The sequence below is a fragment of the Rhodotorula graminis genome, assembly GCF_001329695.1.
Source record: "Rhodotorula graminis WP1 unplaced genomic scaffold RHOBAscaffold_10, whole genome shotgun sequence".
In the NCBI taxonomy this organism is placed as follows: domain Eukaryota; kingdom Fungi; phylum Basidiomycota; class Microbotryomycetes; order Sporidiobolales; family Sporidiobolaceae; genus Rhodotorula; species Rhodotorula graminis.
The window spans coordinates 483807-508615 of NW_017264937.1; the positions used below are offsets into that span (position 1 = coordinate 483807).

The 24809-nt window shown below is 67.3% G+C and overlaps 9 protein-coding genes across 9 annotated transcripts; 6 read left to right on the forward strand and 3 right to left on the reverse strand.

The window, feature by feature from the left end:
• Window positions 1-1897: 1897 nt before the first annotated feature.
• RHOBADRAFT_66732 (uncharacterized protein) lies at window positions 1898-3985 on the reverse strand. The gene is made up of 9 exons (XM_018419062.1): window positions 3903-3985; window positions 3532-3622; window positions 3297-3472; window positions 3191-3235; window positions 3042-3132; window positions 2891-2966; window positions 2519-2775; window positions 2155-2445; window positions 1898-2076 (listed from the first exon to the last, which is right to left on the reverse strand). Exons 1-9 carry the CDS (start codon window positions 3936-3938, stop codon window positions 1985-1987), a joined length of 1155 nt encoding a protein of 384 aa, XP_018269689.1. The 5' UTR covers window positions 3939-3985; the 3' UTR covers window positions 1898-1984.
• A 353-nt stretch (window positions 3986-4338) lies between these two features.
• On the reverse strand, window positions 4339-5554 carry RHOBADRAFT_66733 (uncharacterized protein; the record flags this gene model as incomplete). The annotated part of the gene is made up of 5 exons (XM_018419063.1): window positions 4339-4635; window positions 4714-5003; window positions 5077-5222; window positions 5337-5353; window positions 5465-5554. Coding segments are annotated over 5 exons (731 nt in total), but the record flags the coding sequence as incomplete, so codon positions are not given.
• A 1147-nt stretch (window positions 5555-6701) lies between these two features.
• RHOBADRAFT_45603 (uncharacterized protein) lies at window positions 6702-8873 on the reverse strand (the record flags this gene model as incomplete). Its single annotated transcript, XM_018414635.1, has 3 exons — window positions 6702-8259; window positions 8327-8544; window positions 8613-8873. 3 exons carry the CDS (start codon window positions 8871-8873, stop codon window positions 6702-6704), a joined length of 2037 nt encoding a protein of 678 aa, XP_018269691.1.
• Window positions 8874-9426: 553 nt separating this feature from the next.
• RHOBADRAFT_54840 (uncharacterized protein) lies at window positions 9427-11225 on the forward strand (the record flags this gene model as incomplete). The annotated part of the gene is made up of 7 exons (XM_018417526.1): window positions 9427-9465; window positions 9659-9680; window positions 9877-10007; window positions 10074-10182; window positions 10290-10384; window positions 10478-10590; window positions 10687-11225. 7 exons carry the CDS (start codon window positions 9427-9429, stop codon window positions 10802-10804), a joined length of 627 nt encoding a protein of 208 aa, XP_018269692.1. The 3' UTR covers window positions 10805-11225.
• Window positions 11226-11623: 398 nt separating this feature from the next.
• Window positions 11624-14858, forward strand: RHOBADRAFT_54841 (glycoside hydrolase family 16 protein; the record flags this gene model as incomplete). Its single annotated transcript, XM_018417527.1, has 12 exons — window positions 11624-11682; window positions 11752-12472; window positions 12585-12624; window positions 12706-12874; window positions 12953-12974; window positions 13129-13210; window positions 13266-13299; window positions 13413-13541; window positions 13608-13697; window positions 13774-13914; window positions 13986-14396; window positions 14527-14858. The coding sequence occupies 12 exons, from the start codon at window positions 11624-11626 to the stop codon at window positions 14615-14617; spliced, it is 1989 nt and encodes a 662-aa protein (XP_018269693.1). The 3' UTR covers window positions 14618-14858.
• A 372-nt stretch (window positions 14859-15230) lies between these two features.
• On the forward strand, window positions 15231-17608 carry RHOBADRAFT_54842 (glycoside hydrolase family 5 protein; the record flags this gene model as incomplete). Its single annotated transcript, XM_018417528.1, has 6 exons — window positions 15231-15253; window positions 15390-15706; window positions 15839-15963; window positions 16056-16889; window positions 16963-17122; window positions 17195-17608. The coding sequence occupies 6 exons, from the start codon at window positions 15231-15233 to the stop codon at window positions 17482-17484; spliced, it is 1749 nt and encodes a 582-aa protein (XP_018269694.1). The 3' UTR covers window positions 17485-17608.
• A 590-nt stretch (window positions 17609-18198) lies between these two features.
• On the forward strand, window positions 18199-20296 carry RHOBADRAFT_54843 (uncharacterized protein; the record flags this gene model as incomplete). The annotated part of the gene is made up of 2 exons (XM_018417529.1): window positions 18199-18393; window positions 18481-20296. The coding sequence occupies 2 exons, from the start codon at window positions 18199-18201 to the stop codon at window positions 20260-20262; spliced, it is 1977 nt and encodes a 658-aa protein (XP_018269695.1). The 3' UTR covers window positions 20263-20296.
• Window positions 20297-20632: 336 nt separating this feature from the next.
• RHOBADRAFT_65373 (ATPase GET3) lies at window positions 20633-22633 on the forward strand. The gene is made up of 11 exons (XM_018418693.1): window positions 20633-20809; window positions 20947-21022; window positions 21120-21259; window positions 21332-21422; window positions 21497-21647; window positions 21727-21831; window positions 21928-21955; window positions 22020-22130; window positions 22205-22284; window positions 22370-22434; window positions 22512-22633. The coding sequence occupies exons 1-11, from the start codon at window positions 20698-20700 to the stop codon at window positions 22576-22578; spliced, it is 1026 nt and encodes a 341-aa protein (XP_018269696.1). The 5' UTR covers window positions 20633-20697; the 3' UTR covers window positions 22579-22633.
• Window positions 22634-22809: 176 nt separating this feature from the next.
• Window positions 22810-24127, forward strand: RHOBADRAFT_54845 (uncharacterized protein; the record flags this gene model as incomplete). The annotated part of the gene is made up of 4 exons (XM_018417530.1): window positions 22810-22945; window positions 23011-23594; window positions 23679-23744; window positions 23810-24127. The coding sequence occupies 4 exons, from the start codon at window positions 22810-22812 to the stop codon at window positions 24068-24070; spliced, it is 1047 nt and encodes a 348-aa protein (XP_018269697.1). The 3' UTR covers window positions 24071-24127.
• Between the last annotated feature and the right edge of the window lie 682 nt (window positions 24128-24809).

Consider the following 24809-nt stretch of genomic DNA (forward strand, 5'->3'; position numbering starts at 1 on the left):
CCTCGCAGATTCGTGCGGGCACATCGAGAAAAAGGGAGAGGCTCGAGCCCGACGTCGAGTACTCGTCTCGAGAGTTTGAACGAGCAGAGGACCGTCGAGCGAGAGCGAGGCATGCCTGCAAGAATGCTCGCTTCGTCCTCCTCGTCCTCCTCACTTGGCGGGACAGTCGCCGCTCAGAGGGCTTTCGGCTCGCTCAGGACGTTCTCACCTATTCATCGAGAGGCGCTGCGACTGTGCTGGAGCCAGACCGTCCACCCGCGTCTCTCGCTGAGGAAAGGAGAGTGTCGCCTTCGCAAAACAGTCCGAGCCAGCCTTCTCTCGCCTCGCATCGAGTGTACTGGACGTCATCGGGCACAACATAGACTCTCGTATGGCTGCAGACCCGAAATGCACAGCTCAGGGACAGGTCGTGCTCGAGAGGGAGCGTGCAAAGCAGGTACGAGCGCTTGCGTTGGCTAGGAAGGTCGCCAACGGCGGGCGCTTTGCTCTCGCGCGCGCTCAGGCTCGCCCGGGCTTCTTAGTTCAGCCACTCTCACGAGTGGAGAGAGGAGCGGTGACGAGCTCGAGACCTGCGTGGGAGGGAAAGAGGTGAGCGAGTTTCGCGAGGAGGGCCAGAAAGGTTGTGAAACGTCGCCAACGCACCTCCATCATCTTTCCGGAGGGAAACCCAAAGATTCATCGTGCCCACCTCGGTCAGGCGATGCTCGGGGCCGAAGAGCCAGAGGATTTGCTGGTAGCCGAGCGCCGCGGCTGCTTCTGAGAGAGGATGCCGGCCGAGCAAATGGGCTCGAGCGTGACGGTACCCATGCGACTGTCCAGCGGGCATGGTCACGCGTCGAGTTGACGCACGTCGTAGCCTGTGCCGCCTCTCAAGCTGTCGTGCGAGCCGGGCGGCCAGCTCGAACTTTCGTAATCGGACCTTGACCTCGACGCTCGCAGCCGAGGCTTCGCCCAGCTCCCACCACATGCGGTCAGATGTCCGAGCCCGGTCCTGGTACGTTCGAGAGGAAGTGTCAAGGCGGTGTCAGGCTGCGGCTAGTCAGCTTTACCGAGCGAACACCCCGAGCTGCCGGCCGACTCGTCTTCTCCTTCCGTTACCGCTCGCTGGCACTTCTCATTGTTTCTGTTTGTGCAATAGTCGCATCGGCACGAGAGAGGAAGCTTTCCACGCCAGGAGAATGGCGCCGAGCCGCTCCTCTCGCCCGACCGCGCACGGACCTCCGTTCTCGGCTCGCTCGCTCTGCCTGACTGCGCGGTCCGGGCCAACGAGAGCCCTCGCAGCGACCTTGGCGATGCGCGATTGCACGCTCTCACGGTCTGGAAGGGCAGTGCGCGCAACAGGTGGCAGCTGGACCGGCCGTACGGAGCTGCGTCGACTTGAGAAGGTCGCCCTCGTTCGCCGTTTCCTGCTCTCTGGCGGCTGTCGGCGACTCAGAGCGGCACATCGACGCACTCGTCACGTCTCTGTCGGTCTGTAGCGTCCCCGACTTGGTCCTCGAACGTCGTCAATCGTCCCGCTCTCGCGCTCGAGCCTCGGAACCGTCTCCTGACGTCTCGACCCGCTCGCGACAGGTTCACCTGGTATTTCGTGTGCAAGACCGCGTTTATCTTCTACCTAATTCTTCCCTCGACTCGCGGCGCCGTCGTCCTCCACGAGAAGGTCGTCAAGCCCATGTTCCACCAGCGCAAGGTCGCCCCGACCACCACCTCGGGCACTGCGGCGCTCTCGGTCGCATGGGCTCCAACGACCGCAGCCCGAGAGAGCGAGAGCGAGAGCGAGAGAGAGCGCGTGCAGAGAAATTTTGAAGCGACAGGACGCACGACGTGACGGTCGAACGATGAGGAAAGGCCCGGCTCGCGTTCAGCTCTCTCTCGCTCTCTCGAACTCGCTCGCGACGAGGAAGGAGAACTGCTGCATTGACACAGAACCATCTAGCGCTACTCTGCTCGACAGCTTTGGCAAGATCGAGAGGAGGCCACGCGCTCAGGCATCGACCGGGAACGACCACTCGGACGGAATGTCGCCCGTCTGGCGCCCGACGATCTCGCGAAGCATGACACGGGCAACGTCGCCGACTGCGAGGGACAGAAGCGTGAGTCAGAGTGTCCGAGAGAGGGGAGAGGGAGAGGAGAGGGAGGAGGAGGAGGACGCACGACCATCCTCGCCGCAGGGGACCTTGACGAGCTCGCCCTCGTAGCCGATGCCGTCGACGCAGGACACGATGGCGGCCGTGCCACTGCCGAACACCTCGCTAAGCGAACCGTTCCTCGACGCCTCGACGAGCTCGGGCATGGTGAGGTTGCGCTCGCTGACGGTGAACTTGTCGGGAAGGCCGGCGAGCTTGCGCTTGCCGCTCGCGTGGTCGCGGGCGAGAGCGAGGACCGAGTCGCGCGTGACGCCGGGAAGGATCATGTCCTCGAGAGGAGGCGTGATGAGCTCGAGGCCTGCGTGGGAGGGAAAGAGGTGAGCGAGTTTCGCGAGGAGGGCCGGAAAGGTTGCAAAATGTCGCCGACGCACCTCCATCGTCTTTCCGGAGTGCCACCCAAAGATTCATCGTGCCCACCTCGGTCAGGCGATGCTCGGGGCCGAAGAGCCAGAGGATTTGCTGGTAGCCGAGCGCCGCCGCCTGCTGCTGAGGAACCACGCCGGCGGCGTAGTTGGACCCGAGCTTGAAGCCGCCCGTGCCGCCCGGCCACGCGCGCACGTCCTTGGTCGTCGCGTAGAGCTTGACGGGCTTGAAGCCGGTCGAGTAGTAGGGCCCGACGGGCGACGCACTGCGAGGACGAGGTCGGGGAAGGAGGCGAGGTCAGTGCGCACCCTGCGACACCCTGCGGCCCGAAGGCTGCAGCCACTTCGAGATACGGCGACTCGGGTTGCGGTGGGACGCACATGACGAAGAGGAGGACGTCGGTCGAGGCGCCGACGCCGAGGCCAGCCTGGGTGCCGATCATGGTCGGCCGAATGTCTGCGAGCGCGACGAGAATCAGGGCCTGTCGCCTGCCAAACCATACAAGAGATCGAGGTGGACGCTTCGACGCACAGAGAGACGTGCCCGGGTCGCTCGGGACCCACTTCGAGTCGACCTCGACGAGCTTCTTGATGAGCTGGGTGACGTTCTCGCCGGTGAAAGTCTGCGAGGGAGAATGTCAGTACCGGTCACCGACAGTCCGAAAGAAGGCGAAGACGCACAGGGAAGGCGAGACGAGCGGCCGAGCGGTTCATGCGCTCCATGTTCTGCGAGACGACGAGGGTCAGTCGCGCTCTCTGGCCTCGAGAACAGGCCAGATCGCCGCACCTTGTCGGGGCGGAACAACCGCAGGACACCGTCCTTGCCCTTGTACGCCTTGAGGCCCTCGAACAGGGTCGGGGCGTAGTGGAGGACGGTCGAGGACGGGTCGAGCTGGAGCGGCGCGTACGGCTGGATCTTTGGCGTGCCCCAGCCGGTCTGCGAGTTCCACGGGATCGTGAGCACTGCAAGGGAGGTAGAGTCAGTACCCTGTGCACATCGGAAGGAAAGGCGAGGGACGCACTGTGGTCGGTGAAGGTACGGCCGAACACGAGCTGGTTGGTCGGCGGGATCGTCTTGGGGCTCTTGGTGAGCTCGACCTCGAGTCGGGACGGCTGCGCGCAGGCAGTCAAGCGCTCGTTAGTGCTGCCGCTCGTCTCTGGTGCGCTGTCCCTCGCGCTCTGACCCGAGGCCGACCGTCCCGCTCGATATCCCCGCCGCCCGATCACGTCCAGCGCAGCCTCCTGCTGGCTCGCCGACGCGGCCCTCGGCCCTGCAGCCTGTACAGCTCCATCTTACGCTCGCCTTGCGCGCACCGGCCCGACCCGGCGTGCCGTCGTCGCTGATCTCGGCCGCCAACTGCGTCGAGAGTCAAAGGTGCTCGAGAGGACTCACGTCGATGTCGGCGCTGCGGATGACCTCGCCGGTCATGGCGTCGACCGAGCCTGCGGCCGACGAGCCGATGCTGGGCGCATCTGCGGTCGAGGGTGCGTCGGGTGCGAGACGGCGAGCCGAGAGGTGGAGGGAGCGGGCGGTGTGGACGGCGGCGAGGGCGGCCGAGGGCGACGAGCGCGGCGTGGCGGTGCGCAGAGCACCTCGCAGAGGAGCCAGCGAAAGGCGGGGCATCTTGCGCTGCTGTGAGGAGCGAGACGAGAGCTGTTCGACCCGCGAGGCGACGAGCCTCTCCTCGGCACGGCGCAGGTGGAGCGGCACGCAGGCCTCACTCTCTCACTCGTCGTGCCACCACAGCTGAAGCTTCCCTCTCGGGAGACGCAAGCGGTCGCTCAAAAGACGCGACTGCAAGACAACTCTCTCGAGTGCACGGACGAAGAAGAGAAAGAAGTCGAGCCGACCGGCGTTTCAACGAGCGAGAACTGGGGAGGGGGTGCATAGACAGAGGTGAAGCAGATGAAGTGGGGGTCGCTCATGCTGTTGGGTAATTAGCCCGCTCGGGTACTGCGTCGGGGCGGGGGAGAAGGAGAGGGCGCGCGTCGCCAGGGGGGGAGGGGGCCAAAACGCGAGGGACGCCGAGTCGAGTCGAGTCGCCAAAGGTGCGGCGCCTCGTCACGACGACGACGAAAGATGCAGAAAGGAAGAGATCGGCAGGTCGAGCCGCTTAGAAGTGGACCTGTGAGAGAGGGGAGGAGAGAAAGTCAGGACGGGGGTTTCGGGACTGACAGGAGGCGCAGAGAGCGAGTCGACGTACCTCCTCCTCCTTCTTGGGCGCCGGCTGGGTCGCCTTGCTGGCGATGTGCGACAGGAGAGCGTAGACGGTCGCGCCGAACAGGATGAAGGCGCCGACAAAGCCGAGGCCGTGGTACGCCTTGGCGAGCGACGACGAGACGCCGCCCATGTAGCCCTTGGTGTTGACGATTCCCGAGTACTCGCCGATGGCGGCAATCGACAGGATGAAGCCGAGGAAGAGGACGACGAACTGCATGCCGCCCGAGAAGTAGCGGGTGTGCGCCGCGAGGGCGGTACCGATGACGAGGACGGCTGCGGGGCGCGCAAGCATGTCAGCTCGGCCCGGTCATCTCGACCAGACGAAAGAGAGAGAGGGGGAACGCACTCGTGAAGAGGGTGTTCCACGACCAGGCGAAGACGTTGAGGATCATGACGTTCCTCAGCTCCTGCGGCCACGCCGTGCCGTCCTTGATGATCTTGGCCGAGAGACCGAGGCAGACGACGCTGAAGACCCACGCGAGCGCGAGGACGCTGCACGACGACGAGCAGGTCAGCGTTGGGCGCTCCCGAGCAATCTGACGCCGGCGCGAGCCAGATCCAGCTGATCTGCCCGGCGCAAGAGACAAAGGGGGGCTGCAGACTCACGGGAGGAAGGCGCGGGACTGCAGGACAGGCAAAGGCATCGTGCGCGCACGGCCAGGTCAGCGGTTTGGTCCAATGACGGCGTCGGAACCGAGCGGGACGATGAGGACGAGGGAGGGGCGAGGACGCACAGGCATTGCGACTGAGGGCTTGCGGGGTGGGTGTGCGTGTGCGGAGAGAGTAGCAGAGGCAGAGCACGGGTCGAACGGTGCGCGAGAGTGTGGGAGGAGGGGAGGCGAGAGGGAAAAGCCCTCCGAGGGAAAGGGCGGCTGCTCCTCGCCCTGGCTCGGCCCCCGCATCTCCTTTCGGCGGGCCAGCTTCGCTTTCGAGCTTGCCCTTGCCGCTTGTGCCTCCTTGCCGACGTGCGCGAGAGAGAGCTTCTTCTCCTCGGGCACAAAGCGCGCACCCTCTTCCTCCTCCTCCTCACCTCTCCCTCCCGCGCAAGCTCGCGCCGCCGATGACATTGGCTCGCCCGCGTCCGCCGAGTTGACTTTGGCTCGCACGGACAATCGACAGCGCCAGCTGCGCTCGTTCGTCGCGCAACACGGCCGGGACGTCTCGTCGGCTCGAGCGCGGTCTCGACGCTGCAGCCGATCCGCCTGTGCGAGGGCCAAACCGCATGCCGAGGTCGACGAGTTGGACGTGGGCGCGCGCGGACGGAGGTTAAAATGGCGGAGGCCCGACCTCGGCTTGCGACGGCGCGGGCTCGAGCTCTTCCGGTCGGGTTGCTGCCTTGCTCGCTCCTCGGGCTCTACGCTCTCGAGTTCGTCGACACGCTCTCGCTGTACACTCAGTCGTCGACTCGCACAATCGTCGAGATCGTCCTTGCTCGACGACCCAAGCCCAAGCGCTTGGCGAGATCTGCTGCGTCGCTTATCTCTCGCTCTCTCTGTCGCTTTCTCCCGCAGGCGTATCGCTCGCGGACTTTGCGCTCGACGAGCTCGACGGAGGTGTACGAGGCAGGGAGGGTCGAGCCGACAGAGCGTCGTCGACGGCGACGACCTTCTCAACTTGCGATTGCCGTGCTGGCAGCTGTGCGCTCGCGTCCTCTGTCGGCTGCCGCAGCGCAAAGCCCACCCGACGTTACCGCGTCGTCGCGTGTACCGCGCTCAAACGGCGAGAGTCGCCGAGAGGAACGTGCACGCTCGAGAACGAAGCTTTCTGGCTGCTGCTGCGCTCGCTCGCTCTCGTGACGCTCGTGGGTCCAACGATGCGCTGCATTATGGCGAACAGAAGTCTAACGATGATCCGACAGATGTGGCAACAAGGGGAGAAGAATGTGCGGCGACCGGTCGCCGCGAGAAGCCCGAAAGGAGGATCCACCAGCCACCCCCCCTCCCACCGCCCGTTCCACCTTCTCTACCTCGTCTAAGCAGTCTTATCCGCACCCCCTCCCGCAGCGGCGAACCGCCTCATGCCCTCGCGCAGCGCCTCGAGCTCGCCTCGCTGCCGAAGCACGTCCTGCACGAGCCGGCGCGCCTCGCCCGGCTCGAGCGTGCCCGGCTCGCCGCACTCGAGGCGGTGCCGCTCGTCGGCGAGCCGCGAGTGGGCCACGGCGTAGGTGGCGTACGCCTCGAAAAAGGCGAGGCGGGAGGACGAAAAGTCGGCGGCGGACGAGATGGGGACGGGCTCGAGCGGTGGAGGGGCGACGATGGGCGGCGAGGCGCGCAGGGCGGCGGCAGAGGTCGAGGTGCGCAGCGGCGAGCCGGCTGGGGGTGCGGTCGTGACGGGGCCGGAGGAACGCTTGGGCGCTGTCGAGCGACCAGGCGGCTTGGCGCTCGAGGAGGTTCTCGACGACGGACCGGCCTCGTTCTCGGACGACGACGACGAGTACCACCGGTCGGTCTCGGCCTTCTTCTTCTTCTTGCGTGCAGGAGGCGGCGACGCCTTCGACTCGGCCGTGTCCTCGCGCCGCTCGCGCCCTCGAGGCTTGTCGGCGACCTTGGACGACTTGATCCGGCTGTCGGAGCGCGAGGCCTCGCTGCCGCTCCCGCGATCGACGACGCTCTTGGGCACGGCGACGATCTTGGTGACGATCTTGGTCTTGACGACCGGCTTGGGCGCCGGCGTCGACGAGGCGCCGGTGCGAGACGCCGACGATGCGCGACTGCTGCTCACGCCCGAGCCGTCGCGCTCGTCCGCCTCGACGCGGCGCTTCTTGGCCGGCGCAGGTCGTGCCGGCGCCTCGTCGACGACGTCGGGCTCGCCGGGAGCGTCCTCGTCCTCGCCCTCGGCGTCCTTGTCCTGCGACGACGCCTGCGCCTGCGCGACGTCCGACGACCGCTTGGCCGGGACCGACCCTCGCTCCTTGGCACGCTCGTCACGCCGCTTCTCCTTCTTGAGCGTCTCCTTGCCCTTCATGAGCCCGCCGCCGGCCCGGACGGCGCTCTTGGCCGCCGTCGCCGCTGCCGGCGAGGGGTCGAGCCCTTTGTCGTCGGCCCGAGGCGGCGCCGCCGCCTTGGTCGTGTCGCCGAGCGTCAACGACTCGGGGCTCGTGACGCTCGCGCCGCTCGTCTTCTGCAGCAAGCTCGTCTCGGAGCTGCTCGACGTCGACGAGCTCGCCGAGTCCTGCCGCGCCGCCACGGGCGCACCGACGGCGTCGGGCACGGCTGTGGATGCCGCCGCGACTCGAGGTGGCGAGGCGGCGCCGCCGCCGGTACCCGACGACGAGCTCGAGCTGGCGCCGCGCGCGAGCGCGATCGAGCTCGGGACCGTGCCCTTGCCGATGCGGAAGCTGCTGCTCGTCGGCGGTTTTGGCGGAACGGCGGTCAGGCGAGACGGCTGGCGGCCGGTCGAGGCGGGCGAGGCGGTGCGCGAGGACGGGGCCGAGGCGGGGCCGCCGAGAGGGGCGTGCGGGCGGGAGGGGCGGTTGTGCGAGAGGGAGCGGGCGTGCAGCTTGGTCGGCGCCGAGTCGAGGAGAACCGCACTGCGAGGGCGAGAGAGAGGATCGTCAAGGTCGGGGCATGGTGGAGGAGCCGGACAGGACGACGCACCGGCGGCTGTCCTTCTCCTTCTCGGCGAGCTCGCGGTTCTCGCGAGCGCGTTGGCCCGCCTTGTCGAGGTCGGCCTTGGAGTGCTGGACGTTGGCGCGGTGCGTGACGGCGGCGATCGGCTGCATGTCGCGCGAGGACGACGACAGGCGGACGAGCTCCGTGTTGGGCGCCTCGGGATGGACCGAGAGGGCGTGGCGGACGCCGTTGACGATGAAGGCCTGCAATCGATGCGTCCTGTGTCAGCTCGTGAACGTGTAGAGAGGTGCAGGGAAACGCGAGAGCGCACCGGCTGGGATCCGAGGTCGAGCCTGAGTGCGCCGTCGAGAGCACCGGGCGGGCCCTTGCGCGCCGTGTCGACGAGCTCGCGCAGGACGTCCTCGGTGAGGCGCACATGTACGGCCGTTCTCGCTCTCGGCGCCGGTCTCACGTCGGCTCCCGCTGCGCGCCCTGCTTGAGCGGAACCCCCGCCCGAGGGGGCCGATGCGGGCGGTTCAGGGGGCGGGACGAGAGGGCGGATCGCGCGCGGCTGTGCGAGGTCGAGAGACATGCCGCGAGACGGCGTCGACCGAGTCGGTGGCCCTGGTCGGGCGGCGAGGAGACGATGAGCGGCTCAGGAGGACGAGGTCGGCTGGCTGGCGGGGAGGGGAACGGCGACGGCTCGTCGGGGCCGAGTGGTGGCTCGCAGGCGCGACTGCGACGGAGAGTGCGGAGCTCTCGGCGGCGGTCGATCAAGGCCGGGCGGTGTGCGAGGAGGTGCAGAGGGAGCGGAGGGCGGGCGAGAGACGTTCCGGATCCGCTGCCGCCGGCCGTCCCCCTCTCAGAGTGTGCGCGTGTGGATGGCGATGCTTCTGAGTATCTAGCGAGCGCTGCAGGTCCAGCGAGAGGGTCCGCTGTGCGAGTTGAGGGCGTGTCTCGCTCGCCGCGGCCAGTTGACGAGCCACCCGTCCCCCACCGCTCCTCGCTCGCTCGCACCACGACACAGCGCACTCGAGACCGCCTCGCCACCTGCACCACCACCCAAGGCTCGCCCATCAGCCGCCCTCGCCGTCCGCGCCTCGCTTCAACACCTCGTTCACCCTCGCCTCCCCCAGCTGCCAGCCATGCCCGCAACTCCGCAGAGCTACGACATGCTCGCCAAGGTGCGCACACACTCTCTCCTACTCTTCGTTACCGTCTCGCCCAGTCGAGTCGGCAGCGCCCTCGTCACGAGGGCGAGGCGAGGCGCCCGAGCCACTCGTCCGGCTGCGTTCTCATCGCTCCGAGCGAGACGGCGACGACGCACCGGTCCAGGGCCGTGGAGCACACAGCACTGACACTCGCACCCTCCCACAGATGCTCCTCATCGGTGACTCTGGTGCGCATCCGTCTCTCGCCCTCTCGAACCACCCGCCCGCACCGCCCCACCGAGGGCGCACAGCTTCGGCTTCGACGGGTCGCCATCGGTCCCTGCAGGACCACCGGCACTGACTCTCCTTCTCCACCCCGTCCCTGTCCACCTCCCCCACGACGCTCTGCGCCAACACCTCGCCCCACCTCACCCCTCCTCGCAGGCGTCGGCAAGTCGTGCCTCCTCCTGCGCTTCTGCGACGACGCGTGGACCCCCAGCTTCATCACCACCATTGGCATCGACTTTAAGATCCGCACCATCGAGCTCGAGGGCAAGCGCATCAAGCTCCAGATCGTGCGTCCCCCCCTTTCCCTCTCTTCCCCTCGCGCAGTCGAGGACTGACCCTCTCGGTTCTCGCAGTGGGACACGGCCGGCCAGGAGCGCTTCCGCACCATCACGACGGCCTACTACCGCGGCGCGATGGGCATTCTCCTCGTGTACGACGTCACCGACGAGCGGAGCTTCAACAGTGCGTCCTCGCCTCCTCGCTCTCTTGGCACGACCGCCCGGCCCCGAATGTTGGGACGTCGCTGGGCGTCTGACGGCCCGAGCGAGAGCTGACTCTGGTTCTCGCAGACATCCGGACGTGGCACGCCAACGTCGAGCAGCACGCGTCCGAGGGCGTCAACAAGATCCTCATCGGCAACAAGTGCGACTGGACCGACAAGAAGGTGAGCCACCGTCCCACATCTCTCGACGTTCCAGGTGAGGGCGGTTTCGGCGCTCGAGCACGACTAACCTCGCCGCCGCTTTCCTCGTCGCAGGTCATCTCGGAGCAGCAGGGCCAGGAGCTCGCAGACGAGCTCGGGTTGCGCTTCCTGGAGACGTCGGCAAAGAGCAACATCAACGTCGAGCAGGCATTCTTCGCGTTGGCAAGGTCCGTCGGCGGTTTCTCTCGCCTCTGCGGCTCTGTCTCGAGCGAGAGACCCGCACGACGACGGCGCGACTGACTGCCTCTCTCGCCCGTCTGCAGCGACATCAAGAGCCGCCTGATCGACACGGCCAAGCCGGAGGACTCGCCGAGCGGCTCGCGCAGCGTCGGTATCGGCGCAGGCCAGGGCGACAACGCGGCCAAGGGCGGATGCTGCTGAGCGGCCTCCCTCCTCGCGCCGTCCTCTTCCTCGCGCCGCCGCATCGACCATCTCGCCTATCTCTACGAGCCGAACGACCTCGGCCCACCCTTGTTCGGTCCGCACCGCCTCATCCACCTTCGTCGCCCTCCTCGTACCTCTCGACTCGGCTCTCGCGCACGCCCCATTCACGATTACCGCCTCGACCCACATCCGCCCTTGTTCTGGTTCCCTCTCCTTCAGTCACCCCCGCCCTATTTCAGTCCTCAGTCGTCCTCGCCTCGCGGCCCAGCAGCCGTCGCCGTCGCCTTCCTCCCTTTCCTTTTCCCCCTCGTCCCCGCGTCCCCCGCCTCTTCCTGCACAATTGTGCGGAGGCTCTCGATTCGGCGCGTGCGCCGCTTTGCCCACTTGCAATCTCATGTAGACCAGCTCCTTCAGCATTCGTCTCGTCGCCGTTCTGCGCGAGCTGCTCGCGAGCGAGAGAGAGGGCGAGCAGAGCTACCCGAGCGACGAGCTGTGACCGACGTTTGAATGGCATGTCGGCGCGAGGCTCGCACGTCGAGGCAAAGGTCGAGGAGCGAGCGCGCGAGCCGTGAGCCCAAAAAGGGAGAGGCAGGCGCGGGCGCGTGCGGAGGAGAGAGGCGTCGGCCAACGATCCGTCCTCGCTCTTCTCCCACCCACCCAGTCGTGCCCTGCTGCACTCGACGACGCGTCTCGAGCTCCGACACCGACCGTGCACCCACGCACGAGCTCGCCCGCGTCCAGTAGCGAGCGCAGGCCGCTCGCCGACGCGCCTCTCTCACTCGTTCGACTCCTCCTCGGCTATCCCGCCGGCCAACGATGGCGCACCCGTCCTTGTTCCCGCTCAGCACGAGCGGGTACCTCAACCTCGACGACCGGTCCGCCCCGCCGTCGCCCCTCTCGTCACAACACCACTTCCCCCTCCCCGCTCACGGCTCGCCTCGCAGCCCCTCGAGCCCCTCGTTCCCGCCCGGCTCGTTCTTCGCGTCCGACCCGCTCCGACTGTCGTCGACGCCGACCCGCACGCCGCGAGAGTACGCCGAGGGCGTCGCGCGAGGCGAGATCGGCAACGACTTTGGGCCTTACTCACCGAGGTCGTCGCCGCGAGGGAGCCCCGACCTGCGCGGTCGGCAGAGCAGCCCGTTCTACGACGACGGCACGTCGTCGCGGTCGTCGTCGCCCGGTCGCGTCACGGCGTTCGCGGCCCACCACGAGGTGCCGCGGTCGCCGACGCTCGGCGCGAGCGAGGTCAAGGCGTCGTCGGGCCCGCGCAAGTACGCGCCCGTGCTCGGCTCGGGCGCAGCCTACTCGGCCAAGGACCAGGCGTTCGACGACCTGCTGCACACGTACTCGCCCGCCGACCGCCTCGCCGGCGGCGGCCCGTTCCGCGCGTTCTCGCTGCGCGGCTGGCTCAACCTCGTCGCCGTCGTCGCCATCGCCGGCGGGCTCATCGGCGTCTTTGCCGGGTACCCGATCGCCGACTGGGCCATGAAGCACTCGGCGCACGGCTACAACGCGTTCTCGCTCGGCGGTGCTGTCAGCAACGGCACGGGCCAGGTCCCCGTCATCCCCAACCTCCCGGGCCTCATCGACGCCGACACGCCCGACGAGGTCATGACGAGGGTCGGCAACGACGGCCACACGTACCAGCTCGTGTTCAGCGACGAGGTGCGTCGTCGTCCCCCATTTCGTCGTTCCCCCTTCCCCTCGCGAGGCGCTCCTCCTTCCTCGACTCTCGGTCACAGTCACAGAGAGACTGACGACTTTATCGAGCCCGCAGTTCAACGTCGACGGGCGCACTTTCTGGCCGGGCGACGACCGTGCGTCTCGCTTTTCTTCCTCTCGACCGTCCGGTCTCCTCGCCTTCGAGCGTCGCCCTGACTCTCGCTCTCTCTCTGCAGCGTACTGGGAGGCTGTCGACCTGCACTACTGGCCGACCGGCGACCTCGAGTGGTACGACCCCGACGCGGCGACGACCAAGAACGGGAGCCTCGTGTTCACGATGACCAAGGAGAAGATCAACAACCTCAACTACCGCTCGGGCATGCTCCAATCGTGGAACAAGTTCTGGTGAGCAACAGATTCGAGAGGAGGCGAGGGCTTGGGTGATTGTCGAGCGGCCACTGACTCTCCTCCTCGCGCCTACAGCTTCACGGGCGGCTACATCGAGGTGCGCCCTGCTTCGGTCCTCCTCCCTCGTCATCATCATCATCGTCGTCGTCACTCTCTCTCGTCGTCGTCGCCGGTGCCGGTCCAGCTCCGCCGTCGTCGTCGTCGGGCCCCGAGCGCGCACTGACCCTCTCTTCCTATTTCTCGTCGCGCAGGTCAGCATCTCGCTCCCAGGCGTCGGCGACATCAGCGGCTTCTGGCCTGGCGCCTGGACTATCGGCAACCTCGCTCGAGCTGGTGCGTCCCTCTTATTCTCTCCTCTCGCGACGTCGCCGACGTCCCGCTCCCTCAGGCTACGGCGCGACGACCGACGGTACCTGGCCCTAGTGCGTCTCTCTCTCTCTCTCTCTCTCTCTCTCTCTCTCTCTCTCTCTCTCTCTCTCTCTCTCTCTCTCTCTCGTCCCTTTGACTCGGCCGCACTGACTCGGTGCGCCTGCAGCGCGTACAACTCGTGCGATATCGGCACGCTCCCGAACCAGACGTACGTGGACGGCTCGGGGCCTCCAGCAGCGCTCAACACGTCGGTCACCAATATGGCCCTGTCGTACCAGCCCGGGCAGCGTCTTTCGTGCGTCGCCTCGCGTTCGCCCCGCCTCGTCGGGCCCGTTCACTGACCCTGCTCGCCTCGCCGCAGCGCGTGCACGTGCCCTGCCGACAAGGCCGAGCATCCAGGGCCCTCGGTCAAGACGGGTCGTGGCGCACCCGAGATCGACATCATCGAGGCGTACGTCGTGCTGCTCTCCTCCGCGTCCCTGCCTCGTCCTCTCTCGGCGACGCTCACCTCGTCTTCCCGCTCGCAGGCAGACTTTCTGGACGGGGAAAAAGCTGATCGGCGCCGTTTCTCAGTCGGCGCAGTTCGCGCCTTACGACGCCGACTACGTGATCCGTAATTCGACGCCCTACGTGACCGTGTACGACAGCGACAAGACGCTCCTAAACGAGTGCGTCCCCTCCTCCCCGTCGTCCTCTCGCCGCCTCGACTGGACGTCGACCTGACGACTCGCTCTCGCAGCTACACCGGCGCCGTCTACCAGCAGGCTGCGTCCGCCATCACGGCGACCAACGTCGACGCCTACCAAAACGCCGAGGACACCTTTTCGGCGTACGGCTTCGAGTACTGGCCCTCGACCGGCTCGGACGGCTTCATCACGTGGTACTCGGACGGCGAGCCGTCGTGGACGCTCACGTCGGACGCTGTCGGGCCCAACGCGGCGAGCGGCGTCGGCCAGCGCACCATCTCGCCCGAGCCCCTCTCGATCGTCCTCAACCTCGGCATCTCGGACGGCTTCCAGACGATCAACTTCGACGAGCTCGAGTTCCCGGGCGTCATGAAGATCGACTACGTGCGCGTGTACCAGAGGGAAGGTGCCGAGAACATCGGGTGCGACCCGAAGGCGTACCCGACCGCCGACTATATCGCCAAGTGCGTCCCTCTTTCTCTCTCTCTCCTCTCCTCCTCCCTGAGGCCTCCTCGAGGAGGCGAGAACGTCGCGTCGCAGAGGACGGCCCGAGAGCGAGAACGTCGACACTGACTCGCCTCGTCGCCCTCGCAGCCACCTCAACGCCTACTCGAACCCGAACCTGACCACCTGGGCCGAGGCCGGCTACGAGTACCCGCGCAACTCGCTCAAGGACACGTGCTGAGGGTCACGTCGAGCTCGCCAGTCGACCGTCGAGGCTCGCCTCTCCCTCGTCTCGTCGCCCTCGTCCTGTCGTCTCGTCGACGCACGCTCTCTCGCACGCCACAGACCCTCTCATATCTTTTGTGCCCGTCACCCTTATGTACCCACTCGTATCCCCGACGTCGCCGCCGTGGTCGTCGTCGTCATCCTCGCAGAGCGTGGGCACGACCCTTGTAATTCTCGCATCGCAAGCTGTCGTCTTCGCGCGAGCTCTTTGCGAGAGCTCTGCCTGGCCAAGCCTCGGAAGTGTGCGTCGACGTGTTGCACGAGCGCGAGAGAGAGAACGCGCTTGTGAACGCTCGACGAGCGAAGCGTGATCGCCACGAACGGGCCTCGAAGCTCGAAGCGCGCTCGTCGCAAACACACTCTCGCTCTCCCACCAGCTCGATCCGCCTCGACTTGACGCTTCCTCGACTAGCTCGAAAGCTTTGCCGCCGTCGACCGCACCCACTTGCGCCCCCGGTCACTGGCCCCATCGCGTCGCGCCCTCATCTCGAATCGCCTCCGCGCCCTCGTTCGACACTCCGCAATTCGCCCACGCCGAACACACACGCGTCCAGCAGCCGCTCAGCAATATGGCTGGCCCTTACGACTACCCGTGCGTCCACTCTGCCCCTCCCCTCGTCGTGTCGCGGCCGCAGGGACGAGCTGCGCTCGCTTTGCGCGGGGGACCCTCGAATCCGCGGGGAAGACGGCGCTGACACCGCCCCTCGTGCCCTGTGCCCCCCTTGCAGACCCGCACACGGCTCGTCTGCCCACCTGAACGCGCCCGGCGAGAAGACCAACGCGCGCTCGTCCTTTGCCACGAGCATGGCCCCCAAGAAGTCGCGCCGCACCTTGTGGTGGGTCCTCGGCGCGCTCCTCGCAGTCGTCGTCATCCTCGGTGCCGTCCTCGGCGGCGTCCTTGGCTCGAGGGCCAGCAGCAACAACGACAACAGCAAGAGCAACGCCGTCAACGCGGCCGACGGTGACGCCGCCGCCGCCTCGTCCTCGTCCTCGTCCGGCTCGACCAACGCCAACGGCCGGTCCTCCGGCACCGCCACCTCGTCTAGTGAGTTCCTCTCCCTCTTCTCTCTCTGCGGTGTGTGGGAGCAGCTGCGCCGGCGGGCGGCGAGCGACCGACGTGCGGGAGGCGAGGCGGCAACACGAGCCAGAGTCGCTCGCTGACCGTCTCCTTCTGCAGGTGCTGCCGCCTCGAGTACGCCGGCGGGCACGCTCGTCGAAGTCGTCGACCTTCCCGCATGGAACTGGGGCCAGAACAAGTCGATCGGCGTCTGCCTGGGCAGCTGGCTCATCCTCGAGAAATGGGTCCGTCGCACTTTCCCTCTTCCACTGCGCGCCAGCCTCCCCCCTCTCTTTGTCTCTTGCCGGCCCTGACACTCTCTGCTTCGTTGTCGCAGATGCTCCCCGACTGGTTCAACGAGACGGTCAACGCCGTCACGCCGGGCGCCGGCGCCACCGCGCTCGACGAGTGGTCCTTCTGCGAGGTCCTCGGCCAGGACGGCTGCCGTACCGCCCTCACCGAGCACTGGGACAACTGGATCACCGAGGCCGACTTTGACGAGATGCTCGAGTACGGCATCAACCACGTCCGCCTCCCGACGGGCTTCTGGGCGTGGATCCCGACCATCGAGGGCGAGCCGTTCCTCAACGACACGGCCCTGTTCCAAAACCAGATCGAGAAGGTCCTCGGCTGGGCGCACGCCCGCGGCATGTACGTCCTCATCGACGCGCACGGCCTCCCCGGGTCGCAGAACGGCGAGCAGGCGTCGGGCCACCTCACCAAGACGCCGTCCTGGTTCGGCGGTTCTGCCGACACCGAGACGCCCAACCAGATCCGCTCGGACGCCATGGTCGTCGCCATGACCGAGTTCCTCGCGCGCACGCCGTACCGCTCGGTCGTCACCGGCCTCGAGGTCATCAACGAGCCTCGCCCGTACACGGACGACCAGATCCAGCAGCTGCAGAACTACTACGCCCGTTCGTACACGACGATCCAGCAGTCGGCCTGGCCCGTCGCCACCTTCATCTCTGAGGGGTACACCAACCTCACCTTTTTCCGTCCTTTCGCCGAGGAGCGCGCGACCGACCCGCCGTCGCTCGTCATGGTCGACCACCCGTACCCTGGAAACTTCCCGCCGCAGGACAACTCTCAGGACATCCTGTCGCAAGTCTGCACGGCCGGCAACAAGTACCTCGACTACCCGATCCCCATCTGCATCGACGAGTGGAGCGTGCGTCCCCTGCTCTCCTCTCCTCTCTCCCTATCGTTCGAGACCTGACGTCGACTCGCCCACCACCTCGCAGCTGTACACGGGCGTCAAGGACCAGGGCTTCGAGAAGACGTTCTACGAGCAGCAGCTCGCGACTTGGTCGTGGTCGGCCGGCGGCATGTACTGGTCGTGGCGCCTCGACACGTCGCAGCAGGACCTCGCCGCGGGCATCGACTACTCGCAGTACTCGTTCAGTGCGTCCTCTCGTCCGCTCGAACCCTCTCCTCCCTCCTCGTCTCGGACTGACCCTTTCTCTCCCCTCGCAGGCACCATCGTGCGCAACAACAGCGCGACGATCCCCAAGCCGTCCGACTTCAACCTCGCCGACACGACGACGGGCGACTCGGTGCAGGCGTACCTCGCCGGCGTCGAGGGCGACTTGACGTCGTCGTGCGGCACGGCGCCGGCCAACGCGGCGCCGTACACGTCGGGCGCGTTCCCGACCTGGACGGCCGAGGTCAGCGCACGCTCGTCGGCGCAGGGCCAGACGCTCACGGCGACGTCGACGACGGCGAGCACGACCGCCACCTCTCGCAAGCGCGCCATCTCGTTCTGAGCGAGCCGTCGCCCTCTCTCTCTCTCCCTGTACTCGACCCTCTCTCCCTCTCTTTTGACTTATCCCCATTTCACGACCCTGGACGGACACTGCCCTCTCCTTTGCAACCCACTCGTGTGCCCGATGCCTTCGTCGAGAGTGAGAGCGCGCGCGCGGACCCTTGGAGGCGTCGGCGAGCAATTTCGGGGAGGTGGCTTCCGCGTGCGTGGCCGTCTCGACCCTGCACGGACCTGTCGCAGCCCTGAGCGAGGAATGCAACGAGCGAGTCGCCTCTGCGCCGCCTTGCCGGAAGGAGGAGGCGCGAGCGGACCCCGGGGCCCCTCGGCGCCAGAAACCAGGGTGGACCTCGCTCGCTCGCTCTGTCGCTTCCCACCGCGCCTCGTCCTCGCCCAGCTCCATCGAGCAGTGCACCAGCCAGCCAGCCAGGCGTGCCGACCAGGTTCAGCCGCAGCACGAGCCAGCTTCTCTCAGAGCCACTCGCGTAAGAGCGACCCTCCTCCCTCTCGACCACGTCGCCGTCCCCCGTCGCCTCGACGCGTCTGCCGGCGAGCGCGACCACCACCAGCCCCGACACGCCCACACGACCCACCACGCGAGCGCGCACACCTCACCGCTGCGCGCGTCCCTCCCCTCACCTACCTCGCCGCCGATCACCGCCCTCGCACCTTTGACCGCGCTCCACCTCGCCCCTCGCACCTCCTGCACCCCGGCACCATGGCCACCCTGGCTCCAGCACCTCCCGCCGAGCTTCAGGTCGCTGAGCCGAGCGAGAAAGCCGTCTCGCCGGCTCTCGACCTCGCCGCCGCCGACTCGCCCATCACCCGTCCTGCGCCAGAGAGGACTGTCGCCGTCTTTCGCGAGGTGCTCGACAACGTCGACGAGCCTATCCCGACCTACGACGAGCTCGAGGTGTGCCCCCTCTGTCTCTCTCTCTGAGAATGCGTTGGGCCATGACGCCGGTTTACTGACCTCGTCCTCCTCCTTCCGCATCAACAGCGCTTCGGGCTCTTCGACTTGGCCGACTGCGCACGACGCCTCGCCGAGTACCGCCTCAAGCACCCTGTGCCGGCGACGTCGTTCGCCCTGCCCCCGCCCTCGGCCTCGAGCGACTCGGAGGCGCCCAGCACTCGCCGTCCTCGACCGACCAAGCCCCACCACCGGCATTCTGTCGCCATCGTTCCCCTCTCCAAGCCGTCGCAGCAGGCTCCGCCGCTCGCGAGCCCGTCTCTCGCCATCCGCGTCAACCCGTTCAACCTCGTGCGGCGGACGTCGCTCCGCCCGCGCCCGTCGCGAGCCGCCAAGAGTACGGGCGACGTGCCCCTCGCACCGACGAGCGAGTCGGCGGCGCAGTCGGCTCCGCAGGCCGTTGCCGCCGATGCCGCGCAGGCGGCTAAGCCGCGCCCGTCGTCGCGTCTCGACCCGGCCAAGGAGAACCGCGGCGCGCGCAAGCTGCGCAAGCAGGCGCCGCCCAAGATCACGCTCCGCACCGACGACGAGTACCTCCTCCGTCCGTTCGCCGAGGCCGTCAACCCGAACGCGGCCAGTCGGCCCGCCCTGACCGTCTCGGTCCCGACCTCGGCCCACTCGCCTCGTCCGACGGCGCCTCGTCGACAGAGCTGGCGCTCGGGCACGTCGTCGTTCGTCAGCTCGCCCCTCGCGTGCGAGCCAAGCGACGACCCGTTTTCTCGCCCTCGGTCGCCGTCGCCTGTCGCGACCTTCCCGAGCAGCGTCCGGCGCGAGACGCTCCCGCCCGTCGAGCGCAAGAAGCGCGACTCGAGCATGTCGTCGTCCGAGAGCGTCTACCTCGCCGACAACGAGCGCACGCGCCTTTCGCCTCGGGTCGAGAAGGCGAGCTTCCGGTTCAGCGTCGGTGCGCCGCCGAGCCCGACCGGCTCCGCCTCGTCGAGCAGCGTGTGGTCGCGCGCGCTCAAGTTGAGCATCCCGATGGGCAGGCGCAGCGGTTCGCGCCCATCGAGCGTCGCCAGCTTCGACTCGCCCGTCTCGCCGGTCGACGACTCGGGCCGCAGCTTCGAGGTCCTCGGTCGCCGCGCCTCGCCGCGCCCTGCGGTCGAGCGCGCCGCGTTGGACGCTACGGTCGTCGAGGCCTCGCGCCTGACTGCTCCGAGCGAGCTGTCGGAGCTCGCCACGTCGGCGTCGGCGCCCAACTTGAGCCGCATCGTCGAGCAGCCCGAGCAGGCCGACAAGCGCGCGTCGCTCGTCTCGACGGGCTCGCGAAGCCTGGCGCACGCCGCCTCGTCCGACTCGCTGCCGCCGTCGAGCGGCGTGACGACGCCCGCCGTCGTGTCGGCCTCGTCGAGCGTGACGATCCGGGACGGCACAACGACGCCGAGCCGCCCGGCGCTCCCTCGCTCGCGCGGCTCGTCCAACCTCGTCCTCGCCTCGTCGTCGTCCTCTCGGTCCCTCGCCAGCGCCTACGCCAACGCGCCCGCATCCGCCCCGCCGCTGCAGACGTCGTTCCCGTCGACGTCGTCGCTCTCGCTCGGCGCCGACTCGTGGCACTCGTCGCCGTCGTCGAACGCCCACTCGCGGTCGCACGACTCGCTCTTCTACTCGGGCAGCGAGATGCACCGCGACGGCGAGGACGAGTTCACGGGCGCGTCGTCGGCGCAGGACGACGACGACGACGTCTTTGTCAACGAGGGGCGTTGGCGCCGCTCGTCCGGGCGCAAGGCGGACGCCCTGCCGCAGGTCCTCGCCGCGCCGGTCGTCGTCGACCAGGGCCACTTTGTCCACCCCACGATCGGCCAGGCCGTCTGAGTTGCGCTGCTCGAGTCTGTGCCCTCCCTCCTTCCTCCCCCTCCTCGTCGACTTCCTGTTCTCCCACGCATTCTTGTCGTTCCTCGTCACCCCGCATCTACACACGATTCCTCCCCTCTTGTCAGCCTATCGTTTGTCGTATTCCCTCTGTCGCTGTGCAGTCCACCTTGGCCTTCCTCTCCTCGTGCGCGGGCCGTCGCTCGAGAGCTGTTCGAGAGGCTCCCTCGCTTGAAAGCTCGGCGTAGCTGACGGGCGTAACAAGTACTAGTAAGCTCGCCTGCGCGACAGCGCTGCAGATCCCGGGCGCGCGCGAACTCGCTGTTCGAGGTGGAACGAGGTGAGGCGGCGGCGGCGACCCCCACCTTTCGCCTGCAACACAGCGCAGCTCGCCCAGCACTTGCCTGCGACGCTACAGCACACCTGTCAACCTCGACCATGGCCTCCACCGCCTTCGTCTGCGCAGAGCCCGAGGGTGACGCGCTCCCTCCTTCGCTCCAGAACCTCCTCGACCAGGACTCGCTCAAGTGGATCTTCGTCGGCGGCAAAGGTGCGCCCAGCTCTCTGTGCCTTCCCTGTGCACGGCGGCCCGCAGCGCCGGCCCACCGAGGGCGTGCCCGGACGTCGAGGAGCCGCCCTCGTGTTCATCAGCCGGCGACTGATCCTCCCTCTCTCGACGACACGCAGGTGGCGTGGGCAAGACGACGACGTCCTGCAGCCTCGCAATCCAGCTCGCTGCCGTCCGCGAGTCCGTCCTCCTGATGTGAGTCCCCTCGCCTCTCTCCTCTCCTCGCCCTCGCCCTCCCCACCTCGTCTCTCGGATTCCTGCTCACTTTCCCGGTCCTCTTGCGCCCGTACAGCTCGACCGACCCGGCACACAACCTGTCGGACGCCTTCTCGCAGAAGTTCGGCAAGGAGGCGAGCAAGGTCAACGGCTTCACCAACCTCTTCGCAATGGAGATCGACCCGAGCGCGAGCATGCAGGACATGGTCGAGTCGGGTACGTCCCTGTCTCTCCCATATCTGCTGTACAGGCGAGCCGCCGAGCTGACAAGTTCGTGCAACTTTGCAGGCGACGACAGCGGCATGAACGGCATGATGCAGGACCTGGCGTTCGCCATCCCGGGCATTGACGAGGCGATGGGCTTTGCCGAGGTCATGAAGTGCGTCCCCTCTCTTTGTCGAGCGGCTGTCCTCTACGATCGCGAGCTGACACGTCGCCCCCCGACCCGAGCAGGCACGTCAAGTCGATGCAGTTCTCGGCCATTGTCTTCGACACGGCGCCGACGGGCCACACTCTGCGCTTCCTGTCCTTCCCCTCGGTCCTCGAGAAGGCGCTCGGCAAGTTGAGCGGCCTGTCGGGACGGTTCGGCCCCATGCTCAACCAGGTGCGTCCCGGTGACTGTTGGCGAGGCGGGATCTCTCGACAAGTACCGCGAATTGACCCTCCCTCTCGTCCCTGCGCAGATTGGCTCGATGATGGGCGGCGGCCTGAACACGGGCGAGATGTTTGAGAAGCTCGAGAGCATGAGGGAGGTCGTTACCGAGGTCAACGCGCAGTTCAAGAACCCGGTGCGTCCCAGCTCTCTCCTGCCTGGTCCCCCTGCTCTCGACCGCCATCACAAGACTCAGTCCTGAGGCCTGACTCTCGTCCCGCCATCCTTGCAGGATCTCACGACCTTTGTCCCCGTCATGAGTGCGTCCAGACCTTTCTCGCCTTCCTCTTCTCGAGCCGCCCCTGACCGCTCGTGCCTCTACAGTTTCCGAGTTCCTGTCGCTGTACGAGACCGAGCGCCTCATCCAGGAGCTCACGCAGTACCAGATCGACGTCCACGACATCGTCGTCAACCAGCTCCTGTACCCCGAGAATGGTGAGCCCTCGGCGCATCTCCTGGCGGCCCCAACTCTGCCGCTCGAGACTGACCCTCGCGACGCACGTACGCAGACTCGCAGTGTAAGCACTGCAAGGTGCGGTGGAACCAGCAGCAGAAGTACCTTAAGGAGGCGTACGAGCTGTACGGCGAGGTGCGTCGTCACCCACTCCCTCTCGTCGCTCGTCCTCTGGCTGCCAGGAGAGCCGGACTGATTTTCGAGCTCGCGTGTTGCGCAGGACTTCCACATTGTGCGCATGCCGCTGCTCAGCCAGGAGGTTCGCGGCACCGACGCGCTCAAGAAGTGCGTCCCCTCGCCGTTCTCTCTGGCTCTGCGAGGCCGATTTTACATGCTCACCTCGACTCTCACACTGCCTACAGGTTCAGCAAGCTCCTCATCGAGCCGTACAAGGCGGGCCAGGTCGTGGACCTGTCGGCGTCGTCTTGAAACTGCTCTCCCTCCTTGTGTAGATCCATCCCGGTCGCAGAGCAGCTTTGTCGTGCCGTGCGCTCGTCCGAGAGCGAGCGAACTACTTGCTGCTACCGTTGCCTGCGCGAACAAGCCCTTTCGAGGCGGTCGAGCGCTTCATCGGCTCGTCGTCGCCTCTCCCCTCCCCCTCGCTCGCTCTCGCGCTCATCGACCACCACACCTCGCTCGGCCGACACACGACTGCTCGCCATGTCCGACGACGCCGCTGCTGAAGAACGCCGCGCCAAGGCCGCCGCACGCCAGGCCAAGCTCCTCGCAAAGAGCAAGGAGCGCCTCGACCGCATCCAGGGTGCCGTCAAGGGCGAAGGCCGCGTCGTGTCCGACTGTGCGTCCTCTGAATCTCTCGCACGTGCCGTACGAGTGCTTACCTGCGCGCGCACGCCCTCGCAGCCATCGGCGGCATCGCTCCTCGCCCCGCCAACACCAACCCTCCCCCGCCGACCTCCCTCAGCGACATCAACAACGACGACGACCCGGCCGAGATCGACCTCGCCACCGCGAGCCCGCTCTCGCTCCTCGCCGGCCTCGGCGGCGACAGCGCAGGCGGCGCGGCGCAGAACCCTTTCGCGGCATTCGGTGGAGGGGCAGGCGGCGCACCGGGCGACGACATGTTCTCGCAGATGATGGCGCAGATGATGCAGGGCGGCGGAGGAGCTGCGGGAGCTGGCGGAGCAGGAGGAGCGGGAGGAGCGCCGCCCAACCCGTTCATGCAGCCGCCGACGTCGCCGTTCGCCCCGGCGCCCAAGACGCTCCTCGACCGCGTCTTCCCGCTCGTGCACATCCTCTCGATGGTCGGCCTCGCCGTCTACGTCGTCTTCGTGTACGAGCCGGCGCAGCGCCTGTCGCTGTACGGCTGGACGGGCGAAAACGGCGGCGTCGACTGGTACGCGTGGGGCTCGCTCCTCAGCCGGCAGCCCAAGGCGCTCGAGTCGGCGGTCGCGCAGAGGATCGGGTTCGGGACGCTCGCAGAAGTGGTGCGCCCCCTTTTCTCCCTCTCTGCCTGAGTCAGCCTCCCCCAAGCCCGGTACCTGACCTCCCCTCCTCGAATCCCCTCGCAGCCTCTCCTCTGGATGTTCATCAGCGTCGAGCTCGTCCTCCAGACGACTCGCCTCTTCCTCGTTCGTGTGCGTGCGACGTTCTCTCTCGCCTGGACGAACCGCAGCCGATCTGACCGCCCACTCGCCCGCAGAACCGCCCTGCGCCGCCCGGCATCCTCAACTCGATCCTTCCCCTCCTCTCTCAGTTCTCGCCGCAGCTCGGCCTCGCCCTGCAGACCGGCGTGCGCTACTTCGACCTCTTCTCGACCTGCCTCAACGACCTCGCCGTCCTCGTCTTCTGCATCGGCGCCGTCGTGCTCGTCGGGCGGTACAAGGCCGGCGCGCCTGCCCCGCTCGAGATCCTGACGGAACAAGCCGCGAGCGTCGTCAACAAGGTCGTCGGCGAGCTGTAGATGTTCGCGTGCGTGCGCGGTGGGCGCTGTACTGTCGTGCGGGCGAGCCCTCCTTCCGCAGTACTTCTGGCTCGAGCGATGTGCGGCCAGCTCGCGCCACGGAGGAGCCTCGACATGTGGCCGAGCTAGAGAGGAGAGCGGTACGATCCTTGCAGCCTCTCGCAAGTGCGAAGCGAGCGCGAACCTGCTGGAGAGCAGGTGTGGACCAGCTCCAAAATCGCTCGCACGAGCCCCTCGACTCGGAGAGTTGCCCACGCTCGATCACAGACCCTTTTCATTGCGCAGGCGCGCAGTTGCCTGATTGCGCAAGGCGAGAAAGGGAGGTCACCGTCGGCGCAGAGGGCGCTGGCCCCGCTCGCCTCTCCCTCCCTCCCCCGCACGCTCACCTGTGGACCGACAGCCGCACCATGGGCGACAACTACCGCGACTACACACGGCGCACGCCCCACGTCGACCGCTCGGCGCAGCCAGACCCGTACGCTCGCCTCTCTCTCTCTCGTCCAACCTCCCCGCCCGGCCACCTCGCTGACCTCGTTCTCGCGCTGGACAGGGCGCACGAGACCGGCGGCAACACGCGCGGCATGCAGGGCGAGAAGAACTGGCAGGACATGGGCACCAAGGACCTCGAGCGGGCCATGGTCGACCAGCACGACCGCCCGCTCGGCACTTTCGTCGGCGACGGCGGCGTCAAGGAGCACGACGGCCACGAGGACGAGGTGCGCCCACCTTGCCCTCCTAT

Excerpts from the sequence above, each read along its gene's own strand:
- RHOBADRAFT_66732 (XM_018419062.1), bottom strand. The coding sequence starts at position 3,938 with ATGACCGGCGAGGTCATCCGCAGCGCCGACATCGAC. Across the intron at positions 2,967-3,041 it reads CGACCCGGGCACGTCTCTCT|ACATTCGGCCGACCATGATC; the intron begins GTGCGTCGAAGC and ends TCGCGCTCGCAG. Across the intron at positions 2,077-2,154 it reads CCCCTGCGGCGAGGATGGTC|TCGGCGACGTTGCCCGTGTC; the intron begins GTGCGTCCTCCT and ends TGTCCCTCGCAG.
- RHOBADRAFT_65373 (XM_018418693.1), top strand. The coding sequence starts at position 20,698 with ATGGCCTCCACCGCCTTCGTCTGCGCAGAGCCCGAGGGTGACGCGCTC. Across the intron at positions 20,810-20,946 it reads GATCTTCGTCGGCGGCAAAG|GTGGCGTGGGCAAGACGACG; the intron begins GTGCGCCCAGCT and ends GACGACACGCAG. Across the intron at positions 21,260-21,331 it reads GCAGGACATGGTCGAGTCGG|GCGACGACAGCGGCATGAAC; the intron begins GTACGTCCCTGT and ends GCAACTTTGCAG.